This window comes from Adiantum capillus-veneris, chromosome 5 (genome assembly GCF_014529385.1).
Source record: "Adiantum capillus-veneris isolate H3 chromosome 5, ASM1452938v2, whole genome shotgun sequence".
In the NCBI taxonomy this organism is placed as follows: Eukaryota; Viridiplantae; Streptophyta; class Polypodiopsida; order Polypodiales; family Pteridaceae; genus Adiantum; species Adiantum capillus-veneris.
The window spans coordinates 139,910,841-139,929,301 of record NC_140935.1 but is presented as its reverse complement, the minus strand read 5'-3'; the positions used below and the strand labels follow the sequence as shown (position 1 = coordinate 139,929,301).

Below are 18,461 nucleotides of genomic sequence, written 5' to 3'. Positions count from 1 at the left end.
GACATGACCATAGGTCAACAAACATGACTCTAGGCCAATAGTCGTGTGACGTGTCCTTTTGTTGTAGAGTTGTGACCTTTCTACATAAAGGTGCAGCCATTCGTTGAAGAGGCATGGCTATCTATTCATCGAACAGGTGCGACTCTTGGGTGAAGAGACACATCCTTTCGAGAACAGGGGTCTCTGATCTAGTACGTCTTTGTAACTGCAAAAGAATCAAGTGAAGAAGGTAATACAAAGACAATGAATACGTCACAATCGTGACAAGTCAGGTTTGGGTGTGATGGCTAATTTTGCTACGTTGAATATCAAGAGCTCCCGCTCCCATTTGGAATGAGAAAACTGATTGTCCCTCTCCCTCGGAAATTTTTGAGCTAATTGTGAACGATTACTCTTCTTCCAAGAAGGGGGATGCCACAAACTGCTACGTGGGAAGCCACTGAAGACCTGAGCCGACTTGGAGATCCCGGCTGAGGGGCCTAAACCCTAAGAGAAGAAGAAATAGAAACAGTTTTACCAACTTACAAGTCTTTCCGAGTGGCCTAATTTCCAAGCCGAAGATCTACATCAACACATGTGAGAGAAACTGGAAACAACTATATAGAACTAAAAGTAGAGGGAGAGAGAAGAGGAGAGACGACACGGCATGGCGGAGTTCCGCACCTAGACGCACTAGCCCCAAAGACTGGAGCCCCTTATCGGAATTTCTTTATTCTTATGCTTCTCAAAGTACAATGTACGAGGGTCCTTATTTTTTTATCGCTCGCACACAAAATTCAGCACACGTGAGTCCCTAGACACACTTATAAAGGCCCCTGGCCAAACTCAAAAGCAATAACATGAAAAGATGCAGTTCTAAAAGTTGCTGGCTCCAAAAGCAAGCACCCCATGGGTTGTCTGGATGATGCTACACATCATGAGACCTCCGCAATTTCCGCCGTATAACATGCCATTTCAACACGTTTTTACGCAAACTTGGGGTCTTGCTTTTTTTGAAAGGATTTTGGTCCCTCGGTCGGGTTCCATAAGTTGGGATAGGTTAGGTTTTTAAACCTAACCCTTTCTGGGCGTCTTGGCCATAATCTGCAAGCTGCTAAAACTTCTTCTGCTTCTTCCAGAGTGTCTCAAACACCCTCTACACGGGCTCTTTCCTTTAGGTGATGCCACGTCATCACTTTGTGACAGTTAGGGTTTTCAATCCTAACCCATAATTGGGCCACTCGGCAGGAACCTTGTAAGTTTGCTTTTGCTAGGGTTTAGGCCCTTTGGCCTGCAAGTTGGCTAGGGTTAGGTTTGAGGAGTCCTAACCGTCTGGGTCTTAAGTGGCTTGACACGTCAGCAGTTTGTGAGAGAAATTGCAACAAATTGAATTAGAGAGAGACGAAGAAGAGAATTTTAACGTCGTAGGAAACTATCCTAAGAGACCTTAAAAATCTATCCGACGAGGACAGTTGTCACGTGACACATCCAACCCTATGTGTCCGTGGACAAGCTACAACATAACAAGGGTTCAGTCAGTCTAGATTAGAAGTGATTTGGCACTTGAGTCTATTCGTAGATTGTGCATACCCAGACACTTAGTGTAGACGCATATCCTCTGGTTGCACACAACATGATCATAAGCATTTTTATCAGAATTCATCAGAATCCTTCAGGGGAATTTTCCAGTGCATTTAGCCTATTTTTCCTATTTTTGACATTTTTCACTTATTATTTTTAAGTGACTTTTGTTGGAAAGTAGGTAGGGCAAATTGGGTAAGTTTGTATATAAGCAAACCTAGACTAGCACTATTTGGCAGAAGAGGCAGCAGGAGCTCCACGCTCAACATGCACCTTCTCAGCAGAACCCCCCCCCCCCCCCCCCCCCCCCCCCCAAGAGACCTAGCGTTTTTGGAGCAGAAGCCAATATCTAGCGTTTTCATCACCAGATCAGCCAGCGATTTGCTTTGCAGATTCCGGCGACAGCAAGACCACAAACCTAGCGTTTTGATCCTAGATCTTCACCGCAAGTAAACCTCAGTCTAGCGTTAGTAAAAAGCCCAGATTGCCCTCCCTTCTGGCAGCGTTTTTCAGCAAGGAAGCAGGCCCAGATTCAGCCTAAAGACCATCAGTTTTCAGCCTACACGAAGTGCAGTTTTCAGCCATAAAGACCCGCAAGAAATCAACGTTTTCGACAAGCCGAATCAGCGTTTTTCCGCCGCAGCAGAATTCAGCCATTAGCGTTTTTGGACAGCAGTAGCAGGACCTCAGATTTCAACCCATAGGGTTTTTGGAGAGCAGATAAAAGATTGCAGATTTCAGCCCTTAGGTCGGTCTCGTCGTGCCCGTCGTCATCGCTGACATAGCCTAGACTTGCATCAGTCACATGCATTCCCATTGTTTCAGTTTGTGCAATCAATAGTAGACCACTCTCGCCGACGAGAGTGGGGCCTTCGGAGGAGGGTTTTACAACGTCTTTGGTGTCGTATCTCTCTATCTCTCAGTCTCATACACTTGCACGCACAATGTTTATTCACTTTGTTGTGATCATAGCATTCTCTCATTAAGAACGGAAGGCTCTCCCTTCAATAAGAATAAAAGGAACCTTGAGCACAGTTTGGAGCACTCATCTTGAGCAAAGTTCAAACATTCATTTCGCTGCACCTTACATTGGTATCAGAGCTTTGGCAGTGTTCTGTATAACTGAAGGAAATTTTGCTTGTTGAGGTGGCACGAACCCAAGTTCGCTTAGGCGTGTCGTTTCCTAATTGTGTTTTTGAAGAGTGATTGGAATCCCAGGAAAGAAGGGCTTGTCCAGCCTCCCCTTGTGCCTCTTTTCACTCATTGAGAGCGGACCGTGCACTTAGCGGCCGGCTAATCGATGTGAGGTGGGAAAAAGCAACCTTGGTGTGAGCGCAAGGCCGCCAAGGGTGCGCCCGCAGAAAAGAGTAGAACTCGGGTGAAGAGAAGATCCTTCTCACACAGATTGCAAGCGAAAGAAAACCTCAAGAACCTCAAGAACCTTAAGACCCTCAAGAACCCAAGAACCCAAGACCCAAAAGAACCCAAGTTCCTCGTGAACTTAAGAACCACAAGAACCCACAAGAACCCACGACTTCAGAATGGTCATCACTCGAAGTGGAATGGATACTCGCTTGGAAGTGATGAGCATGAGAGAGGCGAAGAAGAATTTTCCCCACCAGGGGGTTTTTCTGACCCTCCCCCTTCCCCATCTACGTCAAGGATTGCACTAACTCCTATGGAGGCTTTTGACTAGATATTCATGGAAAGGAAGTTAGAACGCGAAGCAAGACATGCAGAAAGAATTGCAGAAATGGAATGCAGACACGCAAAAAGAAGAGCAGAAAGAAAAGCAAAAATGGAGCGCAAACACCAAGAAAGAATGGCAGCCGCCGTCAAAGGAAAGAGCGACCAACAAATGCAAGAGTTCTTGCGACTCTTTTCTCAAGTGCAGGCACAAATGCAAGAGATTCGGGAAAAGGAGACTCTTTCAGTCTCTTCTTCTCCAAAGCATGACACACAGGATTTGCATGATTATGAGAAGCATGATGATTTGAATGACAATGATTTGCATGTTTATGAGAAGCATGATGATTTGAATGATAATGATGAGCATGATGATTTGAATGACAATGATTTGCATGATGATTTAGATGACACTGACAAGCATGATGAGTTGCATGATAAAGATGTGATTTCTCACAAGCATGATGTTTTGCATGAAGATGACGTGATTGTTCACAAGGATGATGAGTTAGTTGATGCTTTTTCTAGTGACGCTAACCTCGTTGCAAATTCGATCAATCACGAAGGATCAATCTTGGCTCTCGAGCCTAGGTCAAAAGAACCCCCTCAGAAAGAACCCACTCAGGAAGAACCCCTTCAGGAAGCACCGATCTTGGCTCTCGAGCCTAGGTCTCAAGAACCCTTGTCACAAAGTGATGACGTGGCGGACATCAGAAACCCTAATTTCTGTCAGAAACCCTAAAATTCCTGCAAACCCTAATTTTTGCCAAAAACCCTAAATTCCGGAAATCGCGGAGGCGGATTATTAAATTTTTTTTTTTTTTTTTTTTTTTTGTGGAAAATGATGAGCGACGCGAATTTTGCTTTTGCTTTTTTTTTATAAAAAAAAAGAGAAAAGAGTCTCTAAGAGAGAGAGAGAACTGATGCTTTTGATTTTAAAAGCTTTTGGGGCTCTGCTTTTGGGCATCCCTTGTAACCTTTAAATTAGTGGTGAGGGCCTCACTTCTCAGAGCATCTGGACGCAGAGTCTGAGAGTGAAACCCTAACCGCTCTCTTGTACTTTGATGATTGATTAATACAAAAAGAAATACCGAAAGGGGCGCCAGTCTTTGGGGCCAATATCTCTAGGCACGGAACTCCGCCGGGCCAGTGCAAATCTATTGTGATCTGTGAATTGTTTTGAAGTGGTTATTTGGTGCTGTCGCGGTTGATTCTTAACTTGGAGTGTCCAAGTTTGTTACAGTGGTATCAGAGCACGGCCGATTTCTCTTCTACGGGAAATCCGATCTCCGAATTTTTTTTTCCGCGGCACCTATGGCTTCAGGCAATGATCAGTCGACTCCCTCTGCATCTGGAGATGCGGGCTGGGATCACAACGAAGATTCAGACAGAGAGTATGGCCCGCCTCGGCCTACTCAGGCGGAGCAAACAGAGATGGAGCGTCGTCAATTGATTGGCGATGCAACAAAGATGATGCTCAATTTTACCAAGGACCCGAAGATGGTAAAATATATGAACCAGACCTCTTTGAAAGAGGTACAGATGGAGTGGCAGAGAACCACAACACCACTCCCGAAACCCGCTCTCAAGAAACCTTCTACCTCCAAGAAATATACGGAGAAGGAACTGGAGAACGTGGTTGATGCACGGATTGCTCAGCTTTTCGACGTGCAAAAGAAAGGCAAAAAGCACGGCAAAAAGCAGAACAAAGGTACTGACTTCCCGGGATATTTGGGTCGTCAGTCGACATTCGACAAAGCAAAGAAACGGAAGAAGCGTGTTCGATTTGAAGGAGTACCCAGTTCTTCTTCTTCTTCTTTTGACAGTTCTTCTAGCTCCTCGGATTCGAGCGAAGAAGACAGAAAAGGTAAAAAGCGAAGCAAGAAGCAACGCTTTGGAAAGGGCAAGAGAAAGGCAAAGAAGGCTACATCTCGCCCAGAGATTGACAGTTCTACTGAGGACTCGTCTACAGACAGCTCAGATTCCGATGACGGAAAGTTTTATGCGAACAAGAAGAATTTTTACAAAGCCAACCAGTATGACTTTCTCGAAGATAACAGCAAGAAAGTCCGAGAGTTTAAGGAAGGTGGCCACTCGATCAAGTTTGATACTTTTCAGGATACTCAGATGCTTCGAAGGCTTTGTCTCTTATACAGCAGTTTGACATCGCTTTCGCGGGAGGACGCTATTCAGAGCACTCCAAGATTCGGAGAGCTGCCTCTTACTCTGAGGGGAATGCTCGTACTTGGTGGTCCACGCTTCTATTAAGCAAGACTGTGCCAGTTACATGGATGAAATTCAAGAGGCTTTTTATTTCTTCTTGGTTGACTCAAGAGTTTGAGCGAGATATACGAGCTGCTTGGAACCATCTCCGGATGACCAAGAGCGATACAGTGAATTCTTATTGTGAAAGATTCTGGAGCTCTTTTCTACCTGCCTCTTCATTCAAGAAGATCTCGTTCAGAGAACAAATTGAGCGGTTTACCTTGGGTCTACCTACAGAGATCCGAGATCACTGCTTGGAACAGAAGTCAGCTTCTATTCAGGAGTTGATGAGTCATGCGAAGCGGGGCTTTGCCATTCACTCTGGCAGTCTGACCTACCCCACAGATGAGGCCATGACACAACGAGCCAAACAGACTTCTGGGAATGAAAGTAGAATGAAAAAGAGCAACCCAGAGAAAAAAAAAGGATGCACGACCCAAGCTTACTCCTGAGGAGAGAGCTCGCTTCATCAGAGAGGGGAAGTGCTTTGGATGCGGGAAACATGGACATATTTCCGCAAAGTGCCCTGATAAGGCACAGAAAGAACATAATGATAAAGACGACGACAGGTCTGAGAGTTCGAGAGCAGCTGAGGAATGTGGCAGAAAAGGCACATAGAAAAGCAGAACTGGTACCACATGGCGTGGGACTTGCACCGAATCAAATGAATGAAAGTACAAACTTTGCCGTTTTTTTTTGGGGCAAAGTGAAGGATCAAGAAGCTCTTTTGAAGGAGCCAAGGCCAACTTCTTTTCACTTGGAATTGGCGGCTCGATTTGGAACTGCGCCCGACAGACTGACGCCACTGGCGGAGGTAGTTCGACTGGCACCCGGATGGGATGTTGCCATTACACCGAGCATTGGCAAACTTCGTTTGCAATGACAGGGGTGTTCAGGGCACGTGAGTGACGTTCTACTCGGGATCCCTTGGTACCACAAGAACTACGCCGTGGTTGACTACCGGGCCGAGAAAGCGACTTTGATAAATGAAGGGCTTAGAGATTGTACTTGATGAACTTCAGTTTTCTTACTCATTCTTTTGGGAGAACTGAACCATGGATAAAAGTTGAATATGTTTTGACCTGAAGAAAAGAACGCCAAGATTTTTTTCTCCACGCTCATGCCGATTGCTTTTGAGAGGGCCTGAAGATCATACCATTGATCTGATATCTGGAAGCACACCACCGAATCGGCCACCTTATTGTGTGAGCCGAGTACAGAATGAAAAGATTATGAACTCAGTGAAAGACCTCTTGGAAAAGGGTCTTGTCCAGCTTAGTACTTCACCGTATTGCTCTCCAGTGTTGTTGATTTTGAAGAAAGACAGATCTTGGAGAATGTCCATCGATTATAGCACTCTCAACGAAATCACCATCAAGAACAGATTTCCGATTCCTAGGATCGATGATATACTCGACAGGTTACAGGGATCCTCGTGCTTTAGCAGGATTGACTTGAAGAGTGGATATCATCAGATCAGGATAGCGCCAGGAGATGTCTACAAGACAGCTTTTCGGACGACTTTTGGGTTATTTGAGTTTTTGGTGATGCCTTTTGGCTTAACCAATGCTCCTGCGACATTTAACCGGATGATGGACAGGATTTTTCGAGAGTACAGGCTATTTGTTGGCACTTTCTTTGACGACATCATTGTTTTCTCGAAGAATGAGGCAGAACACAGAGATCATCTGCTTCAAGTCTTTTAGGCATTACGAGATCACACGCTAGTGATTAATGCAAAGAAAAGTGAATTTTTTCCTACCATGGATACACTTTTTGGGACACATTGTGTCAGCAACACAACAGGAGTGCAAATGGACCCGGCCAAGATAGAGACTATCCGTGATTGGCCCGATTTGAGGAATGTCCATGAAGTTAGAAGCTTCTTGGGACTATGTTCATACTACAGGCGGTTCATACGAAAGTTTGCAGAGGTTGCTTCCCCTTTGCATATCTTGACACAGAAAGGAGTACCTTTTTCGTGGGGACCCACAGAGGTGACTGCCTTTCAGACATTGAAAGAGAAATTGACTACGGGACCTATTTTGACTTTGCCGGACTTGCAGAAGTCATTCGAAGTATATTGTGATGCTTGTGGTCGTAGTCTGGGTGCGGTCTTGATGCAAGAAGGCCATGTCATAGCTTACGAGAGCCGTTTGTTCTCTAGGCCGGAGATGACAGCACAGATTTATGAGAAAGAGCTTTTGGCGGTTATCCATGCTCTTACTCAGTGGCGGCATTACCTACTCGGAGCGGATTTTATTGTCTTTACAGACCATCAGAGTTTGCGCTACTTCTTGTCACAGAAGCAGCTTTCGGAAAAGCAGATGCGGTGGGCGAACATCTTGTCACAGTTTCACTTCCAGATTGTCCATGTGCAAGGACAGAAGAATGTGGTGGCAGATGCTTTGTCTCGGAAACCGTTGGTTCTGGCTATTTCCGCGATACATCATAGGAGCTTCGAGGATATGGTCGATCAGTGTGCCACAGATACAGAATTTGCAGATATTTTCACACGGATACGGGATGGGGAGACAGTAGCTGGATATACCCTTCGGGAAGGCTACTTGATGAAAAAGACTATGTTGTGCGTTACACAGCCGTTGAGGGAAAAGGTTATGACTGATTGCCACTGTCCACCTTTTACGGGTCACCGCGGCATTGCTACCACCATGAAAGGGGTAGAGAGAGATTTCTTTTGGCGGAGACTGAAGAAGGATGTGGAAGAGTTTGTGCGCAGTTGCTTGGTATGCCAGAAGGTCAAGTTTGACAGGCATAAAGCACAGGGATTGTTACAGCCTTTACCCATACCCACCCGCCCCTGGGAAAGTATTGAAATGGATTTCATTTTTTTTGATCTCCCGAGAATACAGAATGATCACGATGATTTTCCGATTACATGGCACGTCTGAGACGATTGTCTCCGACAGAGACCCCAGATTTATGAGTTTGTTTTGGAAGGCAATTTGGGAGAACATTGGCACGCGGTTGCAGTTCTCATCATCGTTCCACTTGCAGACTGACGGGCAATCTGAGATTGTCAATTCAGTGATTTTAGATTTATTGAAGTCTTGTATCTCGGATCAGAAGACTCAATGGGAAAAGAACTTACCTTTGGTGGAATTTGCCTACAATAACACGATACACTCTTCGACGGGGAAGATGCCATGTGAGATTGTTGAAACTGCTGCGAAGGTTCCATCCTTCCTGAGCACGAAAAATTATAAATTTGAAGCGGATGAATATTCGCGAGATTTGGATACGGCTTTTGCCAAGGTTCGCGAGACTTTGCAGGAGTCTCAAGAACGACAGAAAAAAGGCAGCGGATCGCCATCGTCGCGACTGGAAACTGAAGGAGGATGATTGGGTGCTCTTATTTTTGAGAAGGCACGCCTAAGAAAGAAACAGGGAAAGGAGAGGCTTTTTTCAAAGCTTAGTATGTGATACTACGGACCTTTCCAGATTACTGACAAGATAAATGATGTCTCCTTCCGATTGAAACTGCCAGATACTTGGAGGATTCATAATGCATTGCATGTGAGTCTCTTGAACCCTGTTAAGGGTGATGTGCCTGATGATGGGGAGCCTGATGAGCAACCCGAAGTGGAAGAAAACGAGGAGATCCTTGTTCCTGAACAGATTTTGGCACATAATGATACGAAGAATAAGGGTAAAGTCCGAAGGCGGTTCTTGGTTAAGTTCAAGAACTTTCCTGCATTTGATGCGAAGTGGATGGAGGAGGAGGACCTAGCAGATACTCCTCAGATTGTGAAACTTTACCTCGATGTTTTGGTTTAGCATAGTCTACTCCAAACGGAACCCAGAACTCAGCTTGGCCGAAGATCTGGTGCAGTGGGATGCACAAGAGGGGAGTCACTCCACTCCTTTGTCAACAGATGCCTCGATTTTGATACTAAAGTCACTGATGTCTCTTTGAGCTTCAGGGATACTGAGAGCTGACAGTATTCTGCTGGATGACTTTATGAAATGGAATTCCTGATTATGATACTGATTTGTTCTTGACTTCTTGTGAGTGCAGGAACTGATAGCCGAAATGACTGCAGCATTTTGGTCTGATTGATCTCGAATAGACATGGTTGCAATAGGGGTTAGTCAATCGGACATCGTTGAGGTCCCGATTGGACCTAGATGTGATTGCTAGCTACATTGCCGATAAATCATGGTCTAAGATCCGAATGAATGTTGAATGTCATGTGATGTCCTGTGATGTCTGGTGATGTCCTGTGATGTCGTGTGATGTGACTGTCGATTTTGTACATGTGCTAGATGTGTGTTCCTAGTACGTAGGTACTAACAGTCAGTGTCTGCTAAGACAGTTTATGGCTTTTGTCGGTTTTGCAGGCGTAATCGCGGTCGATTACAATGCTTTCAAGAGGGGGGTATGTCACAAAGTGATGACGTGGCAGACAGCAGAAACCCTAATTTCTGCCAGAAACCCTAAAATTCCTGCAAACCCTAATTTTTGCCAAAAACCCTAAATTCCGGAAATCGCGGAGGCGGATTATTAAAAAAAAAATAAAAAAAATAAAATTTTTTTTCTTTTGGAAAATGATGAGCGACGCGAATTTTGCTTTTGCTTTTTTTTTATAAAAAAAAAGAGAAAAGACTCTCTAAGAGAGAGAGAGAACTGATGCTTTTGATTTTAAAAGCTTTTGGGGCTCTGCTTTTGGGCATCCCTTGTAACCTTTAAATTAGTGGTGAGGGCCTCACTTCTCAGAGCATCTGGACGCAGAGTCTGAGAGTGAAACCCTAACTGCTCTCTTGTACTTTGATGATTGATTAATACAAAAAGAAATACCGAAAGGGGCGCCAGTCTCTGGGGCCAATATCTCTAGGCACGGAACTCCGCCGGGCCAGTGCAAATCTATTGTGATCTGTGAATTGTTTTGAAGTGGTTATTTGGTGCTGTCGCGGTTGATTCTTAACTTGGAGTGTCCAAGTTTGTTACAACCCTCACAGGAAGTATTATGTGTTCGCATGATTCATACGCACGTATTGTACGAGTGTTTCATTCGTGATCGTTTGCTGTATTTTAGTCAGCGTCTTTATGCGATCCCTTTTATTAGGCATGACATATTGTACGTTGAGCACGTTTCACTCATGAATGAGCACGAATGTATGTGGATTATTCATGAAAAGCTGAAAAGTATGCATTCAAGGAAGTCACATTCCATGTCTCTTCCTTGGCATGACACAGTTGTAGAAAGAGCACATGAAAGTATGAGCACCAAGCATGGGCATTTCCGTTGTGAATTGCCACAGTTGATTGCTTTCGATCAGAAGAGAAAGATTCGATCTCATTGTTTGCGTGTGTGTGGTGAACGGTTTAGCACTCCGTCTATTGGTTCATCTACATTGCATGCACAGTCTTTGAGGAAGACAAGATTTTTTCCACACACTTTACATGGAATAGGTATGTTCATGGTTTTGTGTTGGAAGTGGTTTTGAGGAATTTTCAGCCATGGAGATTCTTGAAGAAGAAAGAAGCATGACTCTAGACGAAGTTGAAGCATCGAAGGAGCCACAGAGGACTTTGTGTCGCTTTCGGCGTGGCCCAAAGAAGCAAGCGTTGCAGACCTTTATGAAGTTCAAGTACCGCACGACCTACACATCAGAGTGGGCCGGCGAAGAGTCCTTCTAGGATTTCGGACGCTGTTGGTGATCGATCTCCCTCGACGCCATACAGTTCGGTACTAGTACCTCACTTTAAAAAGGAGGGGATGTCACCTGACACATCCAACCCTATGTGTCCGTGGCCAAGCTACAGCATAGCAAGGGTTCAGTCAGTCTAGATTAGAAGTGATCTGACACTTTTGTGAGTCTATTCGTAGACTGTGTATTCTCAGACACTTAGTGTAGACGCATATCCTCTGGTTGCACACAGCATGATTATAAGCATTTTCATCAGAATCCATCAGAATCCTTCAGAGGAATTTTCCAATGCATTTATGTTAGGTGCAGTGGAATGAATGTTTGCGCTTTGCTCAAGATGAGTGCTCCGAACTGTGATCAAGGTTCCTTTTAGTTCTTATGGAAGGGAGAGCCTTCCGTTCTTAATGGAAAGTGCTATGATCACAACCAAGTGAATGGACACTGTGCGTGCAAGTGTATGAGACTGAGAGATAGAGAGAGAAGAGAGATACGACACCAGAGACGTTGTAAAACCCTCCTCCGAAGGTCCCACTCTCATCGGCGAGAGTGGTCTACTATTGATTGCACAATCTGGTACAAATGGTATGCATGAGACTGATGCAAGTCTAGGCTATGTCGGTGATGACGATGGGGATGACGAGGCTGACACTAGGGCTGAAATCTGCAATCTTTCTACCGCTGTCCAAAAACGCTATGGGCTGAAATCTGCGACTAGTCCAAAAACGCTGATTTGGGGGCTGTTTTCGGTGGGTCTTTGACGCTGAAAATCTGCAGGTTTAGGGCTGAAAACAGAGGTTCCTAAAGGCTGAAAACTGAGGTTCTTACCCCATGACACAAGTTGAACGGAAAAAGCAATATCAATAGTTGAAGGAAGCTCTAAAGGAGATATAAAGCTGAAATGGAAACCAGTGAGGAGGAGGGTAAAGATGTAATGAGTGCTCCATCCCATTACAAGAAATATACTCTCTAAGATCAAAAAATTATAGTCAAACAACTTGTCATAAAATATAATATCTAACTTTACCAAATGATTTTCTCATATTAAACTGATCACTTAATATGGGAAGAAAAAAGGGGAACAAGAGTTAGTATATATATATGTGCTTCTAGACCTATCTCAACAGGGGATCGAAAGGAGAAATGGTTGCATCTCAATAGGGGTCCGAAAGGAGGCGGTCTACCAAAGAGCAATGTGTCATAATTGCTTCTAGATCTACCTCAGCAAGGGACCAAGAGGAGAGATGGTTGCATCTCAAAAGGGGTCCAAACGGAGGTAGTTTATCAAAGAGAAATATGCAAACGTTGGCTATCCAAAAACGCTAGCTGATGGGGTCTCCAAAAACGCCAGCTTGCTGGTCTTTCCAAAAATGCTAGGTGATGAAGCTTCTGGCGGTGAAGATCTGGGATCAACACGCTAGGCTTGTGGTCTTGCTGTCGCCGGAGTCTGCAAAGCAAATCGTTGGCTGATCTTGATGGAAAAAACGCTAGGTCTTGCAATTTGCAAAACGCTAGGCCTTCTGATGGGTTCTGTTGAGAAGTTGCCTGTTGAGCGTGGAGCTCCTGCTGCCTCTTCTGCCAAATAGTGCTAGCTTTGGTTTGCTTAGATATTTTCTTACCCAAATTGCTCTACCTACTTTTGTTGGAAAGTCACTTAAATTAATAAGTTAAAAATGCCAAAAATAGGTAAAATAGGCTAAATGCATTGGAAAATTCCCCTGATGGAATCTGATGGGAATACTGATGATCATGCTGAGTGCAACCAGAGGATATGCATCTACACTAAGTGACTGGGCATGCACGGTCTACGAATAGACTCACAAAAGTGCCAGATCACTTCTAAATCTAGACTGACTGAACCCTGATAATGCTGTAGCTTGTCCACGGACACATAGGGCTGGATGTGTCACGTGACGATTTAGCCTATTTTTCCTATTTTTGACATTTTTCACATATTATTTTTAAGTGACTTTTGTTGGAAAGTAGGTAGGGCAAATTGAGTAGATTTGTATATAAGCAAACCTAGACTAGCACTATTTGGTAGAAGAGGCAGCATGAGCTCCACACTCAACAGGCACCTTCTCAGCAGAACCCCCCCCCCCCCCCCCAAGAGACCTAGCATTTTTGGAGCCGAAGTCAAATTGAGTAGGTAGGGCAAATTGAGTAGATTTGTATATAAGCAAACCTAGACTAGCACTATTTGGTAGAAGAGGCAGCATGAGCTCCACGCTCAACAGGCACCTTCTCAGCAGACCCCCCCCCCCCCCCCCCCGCAAAAGAGACCTAGCGTTTTTGGAGCAGAAGTCAATACCTAGCGTTTTCATCACCAGATCTGCAAGCGATTTGCTTTGCAGATTCCGGCGATAGCAAGACCACAAGCCTAGCGTTTTGATCCCAGATCTTCACTGCAAGTAAACCTCAGCCCTAGCGTTAGTAAAAAGCCCAGATTGCCGTCCCTTCTTGCAGCGTTTTTCAGCAAGGAAGCAGTCCCAGATTTAGCCTAAAGACCATCAGTTTTCAGCCTACACGAAGTGCAGTTTTCAGCCATAAAGACCCGCAGGAAATCAGCGTTTTCGACAAGCCGAATCAGCGTTTTTCCGCCGCAGCAGAATTCAGCCATTAGCGTTTTTGGACAGCAGTATAGCAGGACCTCAGATTTCAGCCCATAGCGTTTTTGGACAGCAGATAAAAGATTGCAGATTTCAGCCCTTAGGTCGGTCTCGTCGTCCCCGTCGTCACCCCAACATAGCCTAGACTTGCATCAGTCACATGCATTCCCATTGTACCAGTTTGTGCAATCAATAGTAGACCACTCTCGCCGACGAGAGTGGGGCCTTCGGAGGAGGGTTTTACGTCGTCTCTGGTGTAGTATCTCTCTATCTCTCAGTTTCATACACTTACACGCACAATGTCCATTCACTTTGTTGTGATCATAGCATTCTCTCATTAAGAACGGAAGGCTCTCCCTTCCATAAGAACAAAAGGAACCTTGAGCACAGTTCGGAGCACTCATCTTGAGCAAAGTTCAAACATTCATTCCGCTGCACCTTACAAGAGTTGAACTCAAGACTTGTTAATCAAGCGGGAAATGGACACTTGAGAGAGAGAGAGAGAGAGAGAGAGAGAGAGAGAGAGAGAGAGAGAGAGAGAGAGAGAGAGAGAGAATTGCGCTTCTAGAAGCTTTGGCCCAAAGCGTGGCGCCCCTTTCAGTATTTCTCTTTCTTTATTGATAATCACAAAGTACAACTGCCGACTCGCCGAGGAGCACCTCCTCTTTATTCTACGTGCGGTTAGACTGCCAAAGAGGGCCCCCAAGGTTTATAATTGGAGGCCCAAGGCCAAAAAGCATCAGAGTTGAAAAGCTGGTGCCCACAAGGCAAGTCCTAAAATTTCGGGATTTTTATATCAACCCTAAAAATCGGTCTCAAATTCCAGGGTGTTCATAGAGGTGCCATGTCATCATATTTTGTGGTCCACTCATTTCAGCCTCTTTCGAATGCTTAAACAAATAGGTCCTTTTAAGTTAGTATGCCACGTTATCACATTTGTGACATGGTGGCGATTGAATTTGTTTGATTCTAGTTGCAATGTTGTTTGATGAACCTCTAAGTGGCGTAGAATGTGGTTTGGGGATCGTTTAGTTGTAAATGGTTATCTTTAAGCAGCGTAGACTGTGGTCTAGTGATCGTTTAGTTGTATTTGGAAGCCTCTGAACAACGTAGATTTGCATATGGGGAACATTTTGTTGTATTTGGAGCCTCTAGAGAGGGCAAGCTAGGGTATGGGCATCGTTTAGTTGTAAATGGAACCATCTCAATGACGCAAGCTGCGGTGCAGGGAGTGTTTGGTTGTATATGGATGTCCTTATGTTTTGTGATTGCTTATGCTCATCTGTGTCATTTGCCTAGCATTTTTTGAAGCATATGAATCTGGTGCATCAGTAGTTCCAGTTTGGATGAGATAGACTTGGTATGCGGGCTTAGTGTATCTAGACACACTTGAGAGATCAAGTGTGATGGCTAATATTGCTACGCCGGAATATTAAGGGTTCTGATGAGGGCGAGATGACTAGATAGAAATCTGATTGTGGATTTGTATGGTGAAATGCATGCTAGAGAATGTGCTGTATGGTAATGATGGTCATTGGCATGTATACATGAAGGCAGTGTCTGCTAAAGGATCCGATTGAATGAGGTATATTCGTGGGCGATTACTCTTCCTTTAAGAGTGTCCTTTAGCAGTGTGCTAAAGGATCGGATTGAATTAATCGGGGCCGATTGCTCTCCCTTTAAGAGGGGGGTATGTTGCAAAAGTGACGACGTGGCATTTCCACTGAAGGAAGGATGATTTTAAGCTTGTAAGCAATGATATGGCAGCCTGTACGGATTTGTGTGAAAAGCATTGCGATTCCGGGTTGCTGACGTGGCAGTCCTTACGCAAGGCACAATTGATTATGGGTGCTAGTTTTTGTATCTGATGCTTTTCGGGGTCTGGGGCCTTCAAATATGAGCCTTGGGGGAACCTCCTGGCAGTCTAGCAGTTGTAGGTTGTAGAGAGCTCTTCCCCGTAGCAGTTGTACCTTCTCAAGAGCAATATAATAGAAATGCCAAAAGTGACACCAGGGTTTTGGGGATATTGCATCTAGGAGTGGAACTCCGCCTCTCTCTCTCTCTCTCTCTCTCTCTCTCTCTCTCTCTCTCTTTGCGTTTTTAATTTTATCCCCTGCGATGTGCGTGCTTTAAAGGCACAAAGAATCGATCATACACTTAAGCGGTTGAGAGATCTGAAGTGGTTGTTCCAGTTCTATTCTTTTCTATTGGCACGTGGTGCCCATCAGCTACAAACTTCTTGGGTTCCCCATGGTTTCCGACTGTGTAGGGTACTATTAGTAGCGTCTTTAGGTTATTCCATCAAAGGATTTTAAAAATAGCGACTTTGGTCTACTTAATTTGAATTTATGTAAATGCAGTTGTTTGGAATGATGAGGGATAAAGATGAAGAAGGTGGCGAAGATGTCAAGGTAAAAGTGCTTCTCAAAGTAGTAGTGATTTTTGGTATATTGTCGACATTCACAATTAAAGAGATGCTGTTATATTTATGCAGGTTACATTGAACCTTACTTTTAGGGAGGCTGTCTATGGCGTTTCCAAGAAGGTGTCATTTCAAGCATCTGAACGGTGCGATACATGCAGTATGTCTCAAAAAGCTTGTGTTTTGTTTTATTTTGGGCCAATCAGGTTTCGAAGGTGCATGTTATTGGACTATATCCTGATTGGTTTCTATGTTGACAGGGGGTAAGGGTTTCCCTCCTGGAGTAAAACCAAATGTTTGTAAGAAGTGCAATGGATCTGGCTCGGTGAGTTGTTGGCAGCTGTTTTTGTGAAGGCTACAGGATTGCTTTGGTATCACGCTTCAGTGTATTGGTGTTGCATGCTTTCAGACCTTTACACGGGCTCAGCCAGGCTTCATGTTTCAATCCACATGTAGAAGCTGTGATGGTGCTGGTCAAACTGTGAAAGTAAAGAGTCAATTTTCATTCAGTAAATTCTTCAGTTTTAGTTGGCCTGCTTTTTCTTAATGCACTCCCTTATGCTGATGTAGGAGAGATGTGAAAATTGTAGCGGGAAGGGTTTTGTCAAGGCCAAAAAAACAGTGACTGTTGAGATTCCTGCAGGTGAGACCTTTCATATTTTATGCTTTTGTTTTGTCCTTATGATGTAGAAGCCATTTTTGCCTCGGTTGTGGATTCCCACAAATAGAGAAGAATAGCTACCAGCATGATAGAGAGGGAATTGCTTGTGCTATTATCGATTTTGGGCTGCCTGAAGTGTTTTACCCATTTTGACTAATGAGTTTTGCTGAGTGTCTATACTAGGAGACTACCAATTTCATTTCTATGCAGATATTGACTATCAAAGACTGGTGCTCTCAGACTAATTAACATGATTTCTTGACTAAACAAAACTGTGATTAAATTATTGTTTTAGTCAGTTACCATTCAGCTGACGCAAATGAGTGGATTCTAAGGAGATTTTGAAAAAGGTTTAAGATTATATTGCATCCACAACCATGCTCTTGAAGATGAACATTCTTGGCTGTGCTTATTGAACCGTGCACGGATCCAAGAATCTTTTAGTCTCACTTGCGAATCACTGACATGCTATGTGAGATGCTTTTTAAGCATTTTTGCAAATTAGTGTCCTGTCAAAAGGGCCTTTCAAGGGAAAAGCAGCAAAGAAATAGTCATTGTTGTTGCGATTGTGATACTCGATTGTTGGGGTGAAGTGGTGGTTGGGAGTCGTGACTTTGGCGTTCTGTGAGAAAGGGCATATGGATGGGTGCAGACAAAAAGAAAGTGCTGGCAAGATAAACGATCTTTTCACTAGTTCATCTTTCCTTCAGAAGTCAATTTCAAAGATGCATTTGAAAAGTGTCAGGCACATACGGTGGAAGGAAGTTACTGAATTCTCTTGTCAACTTGAGGTCTTTTATTGACTTGGGCGTATTGTGTGAGGTTTCTCGTGATGCTTAAGTGGATCTATTGGTAGTGTTTACAAGGACAATCTACCAGTTGTTTCAAGGTTCCAAAATCATGCATCTCGTATGACCTGTTGTACGCACAACCAACACTTTAGAGAGGTTGGCATAGAAGGATATTTTGTGGTATTTGCAGTCCTCATTTGAACAATCAACAACTTAAGAGGGGTCGGCATAGAAGGATATTTTGTGGTATTTCCTGTCTGCTTTGAAGTAGTTAATCCCATAAATGCAGTGAAATTTATATGTGAAAGCTGGTGATCTGTTGTGAAATGCGTGGAAGGTCATCTTTTGCAGGTGTGGACTCGGATACCACCATACAGGTCTGTAAACAAGGGGGTTGGACATCTGCGGGGAATACGAAAGGAGATGTTTATGTGACAACAAAGGTTGATTGCCTAAAACAAAGTCAGATGTGGCATTCATGAATCATTGTGTAGAAGCCTTATTTTATATTGGATGTAGGTCATGCCTGATTCTGCATTCAGACGAGATAAGGCCAACATTCATGTTGATGCCACCATAAGTTACACGAAGGTGACTCTTTCTCCGAGTGAGAACTCTATTTGCATGATGCTTCACTTACACAAATTCAACATCCAGGGCTTCACACTGATATTGTATGAGCTGCTTCTTTCTAGGCCATTCTTGGAGGAGAGATAAAAGTCCCAAGTTTGACCGGAGATCTACTACTGAAGGTGGTGTTTGAATTAGTTTAGTTTGTGGGCATATGACCATGTATA

The 18,461-nt window shown here is 44.1% G+C and overlaps 1 protein-coding gene across 1 annotated transcript in view; it reads left to right on the top strand.

Moving 5' to 3' along the window:
* The window catches only part of LOC147458178 (chaperone protein dnaJ GFA2, mitochondrial-like), a 53,092-nt gene that overhangs the window by 33,807 nt on the left and 824 nt on the right, over window positions 1-18,461 (top strand). Inside the window, exons 7-14 of the mRNA XM_086512902.1 lie at window positions 16,151-16,201; window positions 16,285-16,372; window positions 16,473-16,537; window positions 16,622-16,699; window positions 16,783-16,855; window positions 18,016-18,107; window positions 18,184-18,255; window positions 18,360-18,416. Of these exons, the coding sequence (XP_086369028.1) occupies window positions 16,151-16,201; window positions 16,285-16,372; window positions 16,473-16,537; window positions 16,622-16,699; window positions 16,783-16,855; window positions 18,016-18,107; window positions 18,184-18,255; window positions 18,360-18,416 (576 nt within the window). The remainder of the gene's footprint in view (window positions 1-16,150; window positions 16,202-16,284; window positions 16,373-16,472; window positions 16,538-16,621; window positions 16,700-16,782; window positions 16,856-18,015; window positions 18,108-18,183; window positions 18,256-18,359; window positions 18,417-18,461) is intronic.